Source organism: Eurytemora carolleeae, unplaced genomic scaffold (assembly GCF_000591075.1).
Source record: "Eurytemora carolleeae unplaced genomic scaffold, Eaff_2.0 scaffold908, whole genome shotgun sequence".
In the NCBI taxonomy this organism is placed as follows: Eukaryota; Metazoa; Arthropoda; class Copepoda; order Calanoida; family Temoridae; genus Eurytemora; species Eurytemora carolleeae.
In genome coordinates, this window is record NW_019396796.1 from 110,380 (window position 1) to 126,549 (window position 16,170).

A 16,170-nucleotide genomic window follows, 5' to 3' on the forward strand; every position below is an offset into this window, starting at 1 on the left:
GAAACAGCTAGAGTTTGTGGCAAAAACTCACTTCCTTTGTCAATAAATCAATGCTAAAATCGATTATTTCGTTTTCATTATTATATTGAATTTCTTATCTTCTTTGAATTTATTCGCATATTTCGTCAAAATCTTCAAATGTCGTCTTTTCAATAATAATTCTAGAAAATCTTCGAACATCTTTGTGAATTATGAGAAACCAGAATAATGAGAAATTAGAAACTAATAATTGATCAAGATTACATATTTTCGATAATAAGATTTATTTTTATTTTTATTACCTATACTTGACGTCTCTGTTTATTGTAGAACTTTTTTATATTTTATGTCGTCGTTATTTAATAATTTCAAAAAAAACCAATTCTGAAAACGTATCCATCCCCAAAGTAGGAGTTTTGAACGTCGAATTTGCGCTCAAACTCAGGATTTACAGATCTTTAAAAAGTTTAATATGTCTGTAAATTAAAGAAAGATATTTTTGTGGGNGCTATTCAGATAAACTTTATTATGTTTAGATTGACCTGCTATATTCAGATAAACTTTATTATGTTTAGATTGACCTGCTATTCAGATAAACTTTATTATGTTTAGATTGACCTGCTATATTCAGATAAACTTTATTATGTTTAGATTGACCTGCTATTCAGAAAAACCTAGATTCCTGCTTCTCAGATAAACTTTAGTATATCAAGATAAACCTGGAATTTGTATAAACCTGTAAAGATACTCTATGCAAAAGACTACTGACGCAGGATGCTTCAGTTTTACTGTCATTTCCGGTTTTGACCTATGGTTTGTTTTTGTAAAACTCTGAAGAAACATGTAGAATTTGAATCAAGAATACTATCTTGGTTTCCCTGAACCCGGAGCTAACTTTATTATTTATCTAGGCAGTATCTGAAGATACTCGGAGTATGTGGGACAGTTCTCATCTCAATATTTGGAAACGTTCTTGTCATCCTTGCTGTCGTTAGACACAGAGCAATGAGGTGACTACTAGCCTTCTCCCAATTCCTTCTCTCTTAGGGCCTTTACTTGTTTTCTTCCTTCTACTCTTCCTCCTCATCCTTCTCCACTTCCAATATATTCCTTCTTTACGTAAAAATATTACACATGCTTCTCCTCTTCCTACATGCCATCCTACATATCCTTCTTCTCTTCCTACACACCATCCTACATATCCTTTTTCTCTTCCTACATACAAATCCTACATATTCTTCTTCTCTTCCTACATACCATCCTACATATCCTTCTTCTCTTCCTTCATACCATCCTACATATCCTTCTTCTCTTTCTACATACCATCCTACATATCCTTCTTCTCTTCCTACATACACATACTACATATCCTTCTTCTCTTCCTACATACACCTCCTATACCTCCTACATATCCTTCTTTTCTTCTTACATACAAATCTTGCACATCCTTCTTCTCTTCCTACATACACCTCCTATACCTCCTACATATCCTTCTTCTCTTCTTACATACACATCTTACATATCCTTCTTCTCTTCCTACATACACCTCCTATACCTCCTACATATCCTTCTTCTCTTCTTACATACACATCTTACATATCCTTCTTCTCTTCCTACATACACCTCCTATACCTCCTACATATCCTTCTTCTCGCCCTTCACAAACATCCTACATATCCTTCTTCTCTTCCTACATACACATCCTTCTTTTTGCACACATTCTTCTCCTCTTCCAATGCATTCTTCTTTTCCTATACCGTAATCCTCCTTTTTCTCTTCCTACACATCCTTCTTATTTGTTCAAATCTACACTCTTCCTATCTTTCTACTCAGCTCATATCCTTCTAATTTACCCCCACCCCCCTCCATTTTTGATATATTTTTTATAAATCATTCCTTCTACTTGTTGAACCCGGAGTATGAAAGAATTCTAGAAATAATAAATCTCATATATGTCATCAGTTCTCTTTCCTGCTTTTAACCCGATCCAGTTTCCTATTTTAACCCAATTTTGTCACAAAATCATTTATCTTTAAAAGACTGTTCACCAAAAATAAAGGAGGATGACTCCGCAAGGAGGCTATTTCTGTCAGTCACTGATGAAAGGGGGGGGGAGGGATCTGAATTATTGAATGAAAACTCAAGACAAAAAAGAAGTCATAAAATAATCGAAGAATTTCCGTTCAGTCGTCTATTATGTCTTATTCTTTGTAGGTAACTCTGTCTATACGTCACTAAGTAAGCTTATACATTAAAATAATGAAAAGTAGTTTACATTCCTGAACTATGGTAAAAAGTAGTTTAAGTTCATGAACTATGTTAAAAAGTATTTTACATTCATGAACCATGGTAAAAAGTTGTTTAAGTTCAAGAATTATGTTAAAAAGTAGTTTAAGTTCATGAACTATGGTAAAAAGTAGTTTAAGTTCATGAACTATGTTAAAAAGTAGTTTAAGTTCAAGAACTATGTTAAAAAGTAGTTTAAGTTCATGAACTATTTTAAAAAGTAGTTTAAGTTCAATAACTATGTTAAAAAGTAGTTTAAGTTCATGAACTATGGTAAAAAGTAGTTTACGTTCATGAACTATGTTAAAAAGTAGTTTACGTTCATGAACTATGTTAAAAAGTAGTTAAAGTTCATGAACTATATTAAAAAGTAGTTTACTTTCATGAATTATGTTAAAAAGTAGTTTACGTTCATGAACTATGTTAAAAAGTAGTTAAAGTTCATGAACTATGTTAAAAGGTATTTCACGTTTATTAACTTTGTTAAAAAAAAACCTAGAAAAGTGGCATTCGGAACGGATCCCTGTACACATCATTTTATCGTTTCGCTAACACTCCCTTTAAGCTGGAATATTGAAAAAGTAATCAAATAATTTATTTCTCAAGGATATTATTCTTTGTACTTATAGTAACAAATAAAACTTGATTTATAATTGCTTTTTTTTCTGCTTTTAGAAGGAGAAAACGGGTTATTTCTGATTAAAACTGGATTTTTGTATTTTTTTTTTACTTTTTTGGTCTGATGGAGCGACAAAAAATAAGTTATAATACAAAATAAACATTCAGCAATATAAATCAAAGCTTTTAACATAATGGGTTTTAGTTTTTAATTTAAACGGGGAAATTTGTAAAAAGTTTTTAAACAGATAAAAGACTGAGTATATTAATCAATAATAAAGTTTGTTGTATATTTCTTCAGAACTCCATACAGCTGGAGGCAGTTTAGAACCAACACTCTCTCATAGTATTTTACAGTTTATTCTAGACAAGGATGGGAGGGCAGTCATGGTGCAACCTTACTTTTCTAATTCTGTTTACTTGATTTCAAGAGACATTGTGACATATTCAATTCACAATGATACCCTTAAAAGCTTTATCTGATCAAAGAAGAGTAAGATATCCATTTTTTTTTGTTTAAAAAAACTTTGAAAACAATTTTGAAAATTACTGTTCAAATATTGATCTTTCATCAATGAAAACCAGAAATATTTGAACTTCGTGCGCTTTGGTTTTTAATCTTTGAATATGAACGGTTTAGATAAGAATAAGCAACAAAAAGTAAAGATCAGGGTTTTTTTTTATTTAATTGGATTTAAGAATTTATTTATTTTCAAGTTTTTTCCTAAATATGGAAACTCTTAAAACTTTTACAAGAAAATCAAGTTTTCCTGAGCAAAATGAATGCTTAATTCTAGATTGAAATTCCTTAAGCTAAAACATTTTTAAAAATATTCTTTGAAGTAAACTTTGTGAATATCATACAGTTTAGAATAAATATATATGATATATGTGTAATATTTATTTTGATTAATCATCATGGATATAAATGCATGAAGTGCACATGACTTAAACTTGATATACGTTCAAAGATTTTTTTTCAGTTAAAACAGGATTAGTTTTCAGCTTATATCTAGCTCTAGGGTCAGGGAATAAAGTTTGTTCAGATTATTAGATTTTTTAAATATTAGACTTCCAGAGCTGAAAACTTTAGAATGGGATACCTTTAATCCAGACTTCTTAATCCGAATATCCAATGTGGACACTTTAATTTCTTGTTTAATCCACTCTTTTTTGGATGTATTACAGAAAAATTTAAAAACCGGTTTAAAAAATAAGAGAGTCACTCTCGTTTTAGTATATTCATCTTAAATGGCGCGCGAAATTTTAAATTTCCCGGCTTCTGATACGCGACTCTGATTGGTTGAATTTTATACACTTTTCAGGATACAAGCACAAGATTAGGTTAGTCTCGAAATTAATAAAAAGAGAGAATCAGCTCAGAGCTAAAAACATAAGAATGGTGGATATCGAGATCAATGCTTGATCCTCTCTTTTTGCTAATCTAAAGACTAATTTAGTCTTTAGATTAATTTCTAGAGATTAGAGATGCGCTCTTCAACTTTTAAAAATCCGGTTTTTAATTTTCCCGCATTTGTTGTGTAATATCAATTGGACTAATGATCGATTAAGACTAACATTTAAAAGGACTATAATCCTCAAATGTGATAAAATATATTTTTTAATAAGTTCATATTATCATGATTAAATTTATATTTGTTTAAATGCTCTAAAAGCCGGCTTGGGAACAGCTGCAACTTTAGTTCAATCGGATTTTAGTCCAATCGATATAGCATCGTATCTGTATTTGTAATCAAACATATCTTTATTACATGTAGTAGGAAATGTAATATCCAACAAGAGCGGATTTAATATAAATTTAAAAGTTTCCACAAAGAATATTCATATTAAGGTATCGGGATAAGAGTTTCCAAGTTTTCAGCTCAGTTCACTTCGCTTTTAATCATACTGTAACTGTGACCATGTTTTCTTAGCACTTACTACAAAAAAAACGCTGTATATTTTTACAGATTTGTCTGTTGTCATTTGTGAACTTTCTTAGGCCATATTTTTATCTTTGGCCGTTTCGGTGTTTATAAAAAACATTTTAACGACATTTTTTTATGAGCAAACATGAATAAGGTTACATTTGGTTGTTATGATTTGAAGAACGTAGATTACAATAAATCTGGAATTAAACACGATCTTATTTCAGGGATGCATCCCCACTCACTAGTTAACAAGAGATAAACTTTATTTTGATTTTTTGATGGACCTGTTTAGTGTACGCCTCTTAAAGGGACTATTGTTCTAATTTCGAGAGACCATCCATTTAGAGAGGGCTGTTACCGATTTACAATGGTACCCTCTAAACCTTTATCTGATCAATAATGAGGAACATATCGTTCTTTTACTGTGAAAAGTGTTTAACTATGACAACTTTCCCTATTGTTTCTGCATAAGACAAAGGTGTTATAGGTATATTTGTGAATCGAATATGAAATCATTAAATGGAGAGTTTATAGAGTCCTAGTGCTAAGTTGTCATTGGGCAGTGCGGGCAGGGGCTTGAAACAAACCTAAATTATTTGCATTCATTGTAAACTGAAAAAAACCACATTTTTTAAAGTATTAATGCAAGAGTCTGCAAGAATTGATTGAAATATTAACATTTTTCAGCAACATTTAAGCTTAATCATTAAATGTATGACTGTTATATTTGTGTGAAAGTTTTTTTATGAAATTTGTCAGAAAATACAAATGGTATAAATTATCTCATTATATGAATTTTTTTTTTGTTAAATTTACTAGGTTTAAATCATATTTTTGAAACAAATACATCAGGTTTTTGATCTGTTTCTTGGTGGTCTTGCGACCAGTATTAATTCTTCTTAAATTGGAAATAATGTTTTCTAAATTTAAAAAAATTATTTTCTGGATGCAATAACAACATCAAATTTCCCTTTCCCTCCATCTTTCTTCACTCCATCTCTCTTCCCTCCGTCTCTGTTCCCTCCCTCTTTCTTCCCTCCCTCTTCCTTCACTCCCTCTCTCTTCCCTCCCTCTCTCTTCCCTCCCTCTTTCTTCCCTCTTTCTTTCCTCAGTCTATCTTCCCTCAATGGTCCGTACTTACGCACAGCACACTATCCCAATATGCCGAATTTTGAGACAGAGTCTGAGAGGATTTCTCCAGGAGTTATTAGGCGTAAGGAAGGGTGGTGTTCTTTCGGTAATATCGTCTTTGAATCTCCCTCTTTCTTACCTCCCTCTTTCTTTCCTCCCTCTCTCTTCCCTCCCTCTCTATTCCTGATAGAATCTATTACAATATGTCAGTTAAAACCAAAACCAGTTATTATGCATCATTATCTTCAGTTTTTTATTACTAGATAAACTTTGAAGCCTAAAAAGTATTTTTCAGAATGGAAGAATCCGAAGACTTTATTTCCTTTATCTTTTTTTTAATATAAGTTTATCTATAGAACCACAATAAACTTCTACCTGGTGAACCTATCCATAGCTGATCTTCTCATCTCAGCCTGGTGTCCCTGGACATCATTGATACAACAGGTTATTTATAGGGGGATACATAGGGGGTACAGGGAGATACAGGGAATACAGGGGATACAGAGGGATCTACCTGATGTAGGTTCTATCCCCTTGATCTAATTTCTATCCACCTAATCTAGGTTCTATCCACCTGTTCTAGGTTCTATCCACCTAATCTAGGTTCAACTCAACTGATCTAGGTTCTATCCACCTGATCTAGGTTCTATCCACCTGATCTAGGTTCTATCCACCTGATCTAGGTTCTATCCACCTGATCTAGGTTCTATCTACCTGACCTAGGTTCTATCTACCTAGTTGTTCTGTTCCAGGTTCTATCTCCCTCCTCTCTGTATATCCTGCCTCCTATATTCTGTAAGTTGGATGTGTTCTATAGAGTACTCTGTACAGTGGCTAGTGTACTTACACTCTCAGCTATATCCTTTGATAGGTAAACTCATTAATATATTAAGTGACTGTATACGAAATTGGGAACTAAAGGTCAAGAAATTCTAGAGATGTCATTCATTATGACAGAAAAACATAATCGTTAATCCGCTCAGGGGGTTTGACATTATTTAATTAAAAAGATTAGAAAATCCGTCCGACAATCTCTTTCAGAAGCGGAAAAATATGGATTAAAAGATACACCAGTTCAACAGTCAAGAATCAAAATAAAATTAGATTTTACTTTTTTTTGCGTTTTCTTTAAATCTTTATTTACAATTACAACCCTGTTCTGTTGTGAATCGGATATGTGACGCCGTGAATTAGGGTCAGTTCGAATTTCTTCGACAGTCCCTTTAAATAGCGAAAAAATAATATTTGAAATATTTATGTCCTGCACTTAGAATAACGTAAATAGAAAAGATGCAAATGGAATGCAAATATCGCCAGATTTCTATAAAACTTAGAAATTATAAACTGTGAAGTTAAATTTTAATTTTGAAATTAAGATAAAGTTTTACTCTGAAACTTAACTCTGTAGTGTGAAATGTTCTAAAGTTGAACCAATTTTGCACAGGGAGGGATTAATGTCGGCTACCCTCATCCCTTTGTGACGTTTCATAATTTTTTCTCTAATATTTCGTTTAATTCCTTGATTTTATACAAATAGATTATATATTTTTATGTTTTATAGAGAAAATGTAATACAAACTTCTGAGATGATCAAACAGAAATATCAAGCTAATATCAAAAATAAATCCAACAGACTGTTTACAAATGGTTATATTAAAAAAACTGTCTTGTGCAATGTACATTTTCAAATTTTATCAGAGTAGAAGTCTTCAGTTTGCGGATTTACTGCCGAATATTTGTGTTTACTATGCAAAGATTTAGTGTTTCCTACTTGATACTGGTTGCCAGGGTTGAATCATTTATCACTCTATATCACTGTATCTTTGGCAAATCAAACAAGCCTATATTTAAAGTAAATCAATCTAAAAATAAAATTAGATTTTACTTTTTTTTGCGTTTTCTTTAAATCTTTATTTACAATTACAACCCTGTTCTGTTGTGAATCGGATATGTGACGCCGTGAATTAGGGTCAGTTCGAATTTCTTCGACAGTCCCTTTAAATAGCGAAAAAATAATAATTGAAAGATTTGTTATTATCCTGTACTTAGAATAATGTAACTAGATTAAATGCAGCTGGAATGCAAATATTGCCAGATTTCTATAAAACTTAGAAATTATAAACTGTGAAGTTAAATTTTAATTTTGAAATTAAGATAAAGTTTTACTCTGAAACTTAACTCTGTAGTGTGAAATGTTCTAAAGTTGAACCAATTTTGCACAGGGAGGGATTAATGTCGGCTACCCTCATCCCTTTGTGACGTTTCATAATTTTTTCTCTAATATTTCGTTTAATTCCTTGATTTTATACAAATAGATTATATATTTTTATGTTTTATAGAGAAAATGTAATACAAACTTCTGAGATGATCAAACAGAAATATCAAGCTAATATCAAAAATAAATCCAACAGACTGTTTACAAATGGTTATATTAAAAAAACTGTCTTGTGCAATGTACATTTTCAAATTTTATCAGAGTAGAAGTCTTCAGTTTGCGGATTTACTGCCGAATATTTGTGTTTACTATGCAAAGATTTAGTGTTTCCTACTTGATACTGGTTGCCAGGGTTGAATCATTTATCACTCTATATCACTGTATCTTTGGCAAATCAAACAAGCCTATATTTAAAGTAAATCAATCTACAATCTACAGTCTACAAGCCACAATCTACATACATGAACAAATTATCCTGGTAACTGGTGGTGGAACAGGGCCTCCCCCCCCATATATAAAAAATAAACATATTTGCTAGATCAATTTTACACAGAAAACCTCCCTCCAAAAATAGTGCTGTAAAGAAATGTAAAGATGCCGTGTGGGCGCATTCTCCAAATCCCCCCCCCCCTCTCTCCTTTATATCATCCAAACAGAATTGTTGAAAAATGTCAACAGAACTGTTTTAGGGCATACACACAAACACACATAGATTTTACACGCAACAGTTACAGATACATTTCTCAACATATCAATCAATCAATCAATCATTCAACTAGTCAATCAGTTAACCTACTCAAAAAATGACGCAACCGACCAAAAAAAGTGAACCATTTAATTAATCAACCAATAAATCAGTCAAACATTCAACCAATTAATTAATTTCAACCAACTTATAAGTACATCAGGAAACTAAAAATCAACCAACCAATCAATAAATCGACTAAATTATCAATCTGCTAAAAAGTAAAAATCCTTGAGATATTAACTAATATTTTGCTCAGGTTCCTGGCGGTTATATTCCCCCTGCAAACCAGGGTAACACAGAGGAAAGCAAGGTACAATATTAATCTAATTAATGTAATCTATTCAAAATAATGTTATTAAGAGAATTTGTTTAATTAAAATGTTTTTTTTATGGTTTTGTGAAATCAGAAGACGGATGTTAGACTCAAGTTATAATTTTAAGTAGTCCAATGAACATGAAATTGTGAAGTTTACAAAGATGTATTTCACTTAAACTTAAATGTTGATTTTAACGCTTGCTGGTAAAACTATTTGCTTTATTAACATCAAGATAAGATTGCGTTAACGTCATCTTCCTCTGTCACAGTATTCTGGTATCCCACTGTATATCAACGGATTATATAAACAATGTAAAGAATCAGTTTTATATAAGGTGGCCATATCTAATCTCTTCAAGGTTGAAACTAAAATTAAAGATTAAAGGTTTGATCAGAAACTGAAATCTCTAGATCCGTGACTGTATAGATCTTGAAATCAGGATTTTAAATATTTAAATATGAGATTTAACAAGTTTGGAGCGGATTACTACTTCTGTATGCACTGGTCAAACCGAAATATGTATGTATGTACATGTTTATTCAGTATACAATATAACATTTACAAAAAAAGCTAAAAATTAATTTTATGTATACAAAATGTTCGAAGTGGCCAAATTCTCCAGCTTGCTATATTGAAAGATGATGTATGCACTGATCTTGGGAAAAAGGAGAATTTGAGACTCTGGAACTCTTGTCTCCAAGTGGTGTTGGCATTGGGAAATAATAATAAAAAGTTGTCTATGTAGACATGTGTTGTTGGAAAGGGATAATTTTTAATTTTCTGCTGCAATGATTACAGCAGAAGATTTCTAGATGAATGTAGGTTTAACCACACAAAGATGAGAATATAATAAATATAGAGAAATATAACAATCTGAAAGTTATTTCACTGCATTAAATTACACACAACCGATTTACATTTGAACATCAGAATTGGGCCAACCTTTGCGGTTCTAGTTTGGACTGTACCTCCAATTTACAATTTACATACACCTGTGAAATAGAAAAATGCAGTAAATGTCAATGCAAGAATTAGGAAATGAAACAAAATAAGTTTTCTGAGATGGAATTTAAAGAATTTGAGCCGCGGTTTAAATCTGCCAAAACCCGGTTTAAATTAAGCGCCGGCTTAAATCTTGAAACATTTGATACAATTTTAAGTTGAACCAACCATATTTAAGCCGCGGCTTAGATTTAAACCGCCGCTCAAATTCTTCAAATTCGGCCACAGGTGTGGCAAACGTTAGAATAAAAGGAATAAGGTCGAGCAGAATTAAAAATCATCTCTGAAGTATTTTTCTCTAGGTACTTGATTGTAATGGTTTGGATCTCTGCTCTAACAGTAGCATCTCCTTTCCTTCTCTACAGAAGAGTTACAGTGTTCAGGTGAGAACCAGGATTTGAAAACTCAGGGATTAGATTCTACTTTAAAGGGAGTTTAAAAGGAGAGGTAGTTGAGCTGCATGGAGGGGTAGCCGAGCTTTAGGTAGGGGTAGTTGAGCTGCAGGGAGTGGTAGTAGAGCTGCATGGAGGGGTAGTCGAGCTTTAGGTAGGGGTAATTGAGTTGCAGGGAGGGGTAGTTGAGCTGCAGGGAGGGGTAGTTGGGATGCAGGGAGGTGTAGTTGAGCTGCAGGAAGGGGTAGTTGAGCTGCAGGGAGGGGTAGTTGGGCTGCAGGGAGGGGTAGTTGAGCTGCAGGGAGGGGTAGTTGAGCTGCAGGGAGGGGTAGTTGGGCTGCAGGGAGGGGTAGTCGAGCAGCAGGGAGAGTAGTTGACCGGCAGGGAGGGATAGTTGAGCTACAGGGAGAGGTAGAGTTGAGATGAGAGGAGCAGTATAACAGAGTCTTTATAAAAACGGCGTTTTTAAATCTTTCCGGACGAGACAAAAAAAATTAAATGATAATACAAAAATTTGCAAATGCATTTTAAAATTTTGACAGTTGTTAATGTGATTTGTTTTATGGCGCAAATGCAAAACAGCAGTCTTCAGCAGTCTTATAGTTCATTCACAAAGCCCCAAAAATAATCTGAATTTTGCAATGCCAGACAATAAGGGTTTAGGTAATAATTAGGTACTAATTACCATTTAGCTAAGGCATATAAGGCATTGTATAAACCTTTTTTAAACCAATGCCAAAAACCAATAGTAGCCATGTAATGAATATACGTTTATCTTAGAATTCATTTAATATTAGTAATATATTTTTATGTTGCATAACTAATGTCGTGCTTAGACAAATTTTATTTTTGTTTCTTTTAACCTTCTTTGAGAAACTCTGAACACTCCCTTAAACCTGCAAAGTATACAAATATAGATAGCTTTGAAGATAAAAGTAGATTAGAACAATAATGCAGATTTTATCCTAGAGTATTTGATAGAAAAATACTTTATGCAAAATTACATTATTTATACAGTTTAATTTAAATATTACAACAAACATTAAATATAATGCATTATCATAAAACACATTATAAAATTATATTTTTTTCTAAATGCTTTTTTATCTTATGTTTCGCTTTATACTAGCCATTGTCTGCCCCAAAAGGTATATGAAGAACAGCTAAATTCATCTTTTTTTGTGGGTATGTTTTCATGCTGAGAACAAATAAATTACAATTTATATAGAAAATATTTACAATAAATACAAATAAAATCAGAAAAATAGTTTTAAATGAATTTAAATGAATGCCTATGATGTTATGGGGTTTGGCAAATGTAGATGCTAGTAGATGCAAAGTTATTTTAAAGTAAAATCAATGTACATCTGTGGAATACAAAGGCTCGAGTTGATCTGGTTGATATCTCCTCTACTCNAAAGTAAAATCAATGTACATTTGTAGAAAAGAAAAGGCTCGAGTTGATCTGGTTGATATCTTCTCTACTAAACATCAAATAAAATAGCTTTATTTCAAACCTACAAACAAAAATACAGTTTTAGTAAATATAATATTGGCATAAATCGTTTTTAATATTTAATTATATAAACTTACTATTGGAGTATATGTGGGGGAAATTAAGGAGTGATGGGATCTGGTTTAAAATGTTGAATGCCTACTGAAAATAAATACCCGGTTGGTTAAACAAAATTGTTGATAATTGCAGAGTTAATCACAGATTTCAAGCATTTACTGTATTTAAACGTTTTCACTTTTCAATGATTCTTGTACCTGTTGTCGGAGGTATTTGGTTTGGGTTTCTCTCGGATGAAGTGGGGATTTTTTTTGAAAAGACGACATCTCTTGGAGAAAGGTTTCAAATTGGATTTATGGTCTACAACATTATGAACTGATAAAAATTTTTCTTAATAGGAAAGAGGTAATAAATCTTTTCAGAAAATTAATAGAACCAGCCTTGATAACATTTAGAGAAAAATGGCTACCCATACCAATCAGCAAGCATAAAGTTACTCGAAAGGAGAAAAGATTTGTCATAGGAAATACAAAATCATTTATTGGTGTAAAAAATGTGAATGGGAGAAAACGTTAAAAGAGAAAGGATCTGGAATAAAAAACATTGCTCGACCTCGATAAAGTTAAGAAATTAAATAGATTATAAAGAAAAACAGAAAAGGATTCCTAATACTTTTGCAAATTGTTTATCTCTTGTTTTATAAACCTAGATACAGATCTAGTTTATCTCTAGTTTCCTAACCTAGATATATATCTGTAGTTTCCTAAACCTAGATATATATCTGTAGTTTCCTAACCTAGATATATATCTGTAGTTTCCTAAACCTAAATAAAGATCTAGTTTATCTGCAGTTTCCTAAACCTAGATACATATCTAGTTTATCTGTAGTTTCCTAAAACTAGATACAGATCTAGTTTATTTGTAGTTTCCTAAACCTAGATACAGATCTAGTTTATCTGTAGTTTCCTAAACCTTGATATATATCTGTAGTTTCCTAAACCTAGATATATATCTGTAGTTTCCTAAACCTAGATATATATCTGTAGTTTCCTAAACCTAGAGTTATATCTGTAGTTTCCTAAACCTAGAGTTATATCTGTTATTTCTTAAACCTAGAGTTGTATCTGTAGTTTCCTAAACCTAGATATATATCTGTAGTTTCCTAAACCTTGACATATATCTGTAGATTCCTAAACCTAGATATAGATCTAGTTTATCTGTAGTTTCCTAAAACTAGATATAGATCTGTAGTTTCTTAAACCTAGATTTATATCTGTAGTTTCCTAAACCTAGATATATATCTGAAGTTTCCTAAACCTTGATATATATCTGTAGATTCCTAAACCTAGATAAAGATCTAGTTTATCTGTAGTTTCCTAAACCTAGATATAGATCTGAAGTTTCTTAAACCTAGAGTTATATCTGTAGTTTCCTAAACCTAGATATATATCTGTAGTTTCCTAAACCTTGATATATATCTGTAGTTTCCTAAACCTAGATATATATCTGTAGTTTCCTAAACCTAGATATTTATCTGTAGTTTCCTAAACCTAGAGTTATATCTGTAGTTTCTTGAACCTAGAGTTACATCTGTAGTTTCCTAAACCTAGAAATATATCTGTAGTTTCCTAAACCTAGATATATATCTGTAGTTTCCTAAACCTAGAGTTATATCTGTAGTTTCTTAAACCTAGAGTTATATCTGTAGTTTCCTAAACCTAGAGTTATATCTGTAATTTATTAAACCTAGAGTTATATCTTTAGTTTCTGAAACCTAGAGTTATATCTGTAGTTTCTTAAACCTAGATATATATCTGTAGTCTTTTAAACCTAGAGTTATATCTGTAGTTTCCTAAACCTAGAGTTATATCTTTAGTTTCTTAAAACTAGAGTTATATCTTTAGTTTCTTAAACCTAGAGTTATATCTGTAGTTTCTTAAACCTGTCACAGTTTTCAAATTGAAAACGTAAGCGTTCACTTTTTACAGCGTGGATACATTTCATTCATTTGAAAGTGGAGTTGAGAAGTTGGAAGTTTTGCACAACTCAGCAGACATTTAAATGATTTAATATAAGACAGCCTAGACTTGTTTTTGAAGATTAATCTAAACCTAGATTTAATCAAAACCTCTTCTCAGATAATTGGAAGAAGGAGAAAAGTATAAACCAACCAAGTAAAAACATCTTGAAACCTTAGTTGTGTTTTTTTTTTCAAACTGATGTTGGTGTCACTTCTCTTGATGATATAAATCAAAAGTTTTCCATGAAAGATTACCCCAAATTACCTTTTCCTAATTACATTTCCCAAAAAAAACATTTTAGTTTTAAGAACTTAGATTTAAAGTATTCAATTTAGATAATGATCAGATACGTTCTAAACCTCTTGTCCACCCAGGACTTTGCTGAATTTTTCTGTCTTTTAGTATACTTTACTGTTCTTTACTGCCCTATATTGTATTGCACTGTTTTTTACTATAATGTACTATCTTTTACTTTATTGTACGCCCTCGAGCGTATTGTACTGTTCTTAACTGTATTCTACTGCTTGTTTCTGTGAAGTACTGCCCTCTACTGTATTGTAATGTGTTTTATTTACTGTAATGTATACTACCTTCTACTTTATTGTACTGTTTTTACTGTATTGTATTGCTTTCTACGATATTGTACGGCTTTTTACACGGTGTTGTTCTATCATTTACTTCATTTTCTTCATTCAATTGTTNTTCTGTGAAGTACTGCCCTCTACTGTATTCTACTGCCTGTTTCTGTAATGTACTGTCCTCTACTGTGTTCTACTGCATGTTTCTGTAATGTACTGCCCTCTACTGTATTCTACTGCATGTTTCTGTAATGTACTGTCCTTTACTGTATTCTACTGCATGTTTCTGTGAAGTACTGCCTTCTACTGTATTCTAATGTTTTTTTTACTGTAAAGTACTCCACTTTACTTTATTGTACTGTTTTTACTGTATTGTATTGCTTTCTACGATATTGTACGGCTTTTTACACGGTGTTGTTCTATCATTTACTTCATTTTCTTCATTCAATTGTTACGAACTGCATTTTTTACTGTACTGTTCAGCTCTCTACTGTACTGCTGTTAACAATATTGTTCTGTCCTGTACTGTACTGCACTGTACTGTGTTTAGATGGGAGGATTTTACTGAGGTCTCATGTCACGAGGTGTTCCCTACTACAGTGTACTGCGATCCAATAACAAACAAACAAATCATCACAAACACGGCAAAGAAAATATTCTATTCTATCGTAAGTTTAATTTTTTTTCAAAATATTTTACATGAAAATTAATTATAAAAGTGAATCAGACCGTGAATCTTTATTTCTCGACATAAAAAGTATTTTGAGTAAAAACAATATTTACATGACTTCCGAGGGGAAAGATCTTAAAACATAAATTCTTTTAAATACCAGAGCCCGCGATTTAAAAACTTCGGCTTGAGCCGTAATTCCTTAAACCCGACTTTAAGAACCAATCTTCGACCCAAGCTCGACTTAAGGAGTTCGGCCCAATGAAAATAAAACCGACTTTGGTTAGTTCTAGAGGAGAATAAGGCTCAATGTTGAGTCTCTTTTTTTATAAAAACCCGGAATGCGCCTATTCCTGCCATGAAAATCCCCCAAATACAATATTAAACCCGCTTTTTAACTCAACTCTGGAGAAAATAAGATTAGTCTTTCAAAGATTTTCATAAAGGAATTGAGTCTAAGTTACACACTCTAATTTGCTAAGCCTTATCTCTTTGCAACTTAATGTTGTAAACCTATATTCTGTTAGATGAAATAAGTTTGGCCAAGACTCAAGATAAAGGGATTCGAAAATTTGAGCTTTTGACAAAGACTAAATTTCTTTATCAGGGCAATAAAGAAAGATGTCAAAAGTGTTGAACATTTTCATTTTTGCTTCTTTAAATCCTATTTTATTTTCTGTATCCGGCCAAGTTGTTTATTGTCCAAAACGAAAATGTCATTGTTCGTCATTCAATCTTATATTCAGTTTTGTTCTTCAGACAAGAAGCT

General features: G+C 32.0%; 1 protein-coding gene across 5 annotated transcripts in view; it reads left to right on the forward strand.

Moving 5' to 3' along the window:
* Positions 1-16,170, forward strand: part of LOC111708784 (substance-P receptor) — a 40,269-nt gene that overhangs the window by 6,881 nt on the left and 17,218 nt on the right. For all 5 annotated transcript variants that reach the window (XM_023482258.1, XM_023482260.1, XM_023482262.1 and 2 more), the window contains exons 2-7: positions 891-989; positions 6,302-6,389; positions 6,698-6,816; positions 9,165-9,218; positions 10,530-10,610; positions 15,282-15,399. In XM_023482258.1, coding sequence (XP_023338026.1) covers positions 891-989; positions 6,302-6,389; positions 6,698-6,816; positions 9,165-9,218; positions 10,530-10,610; positions 15,282-15,399 — 559 coding nt within the window. The remainder of the gene's footprint in view (positions 1-890; positions 990-6,301; positions 6,390-6,697; positions 6,817-9,164; positions 9,219-10,529; positions 10,611-15,281; positions 15,400-16,170) is intronic.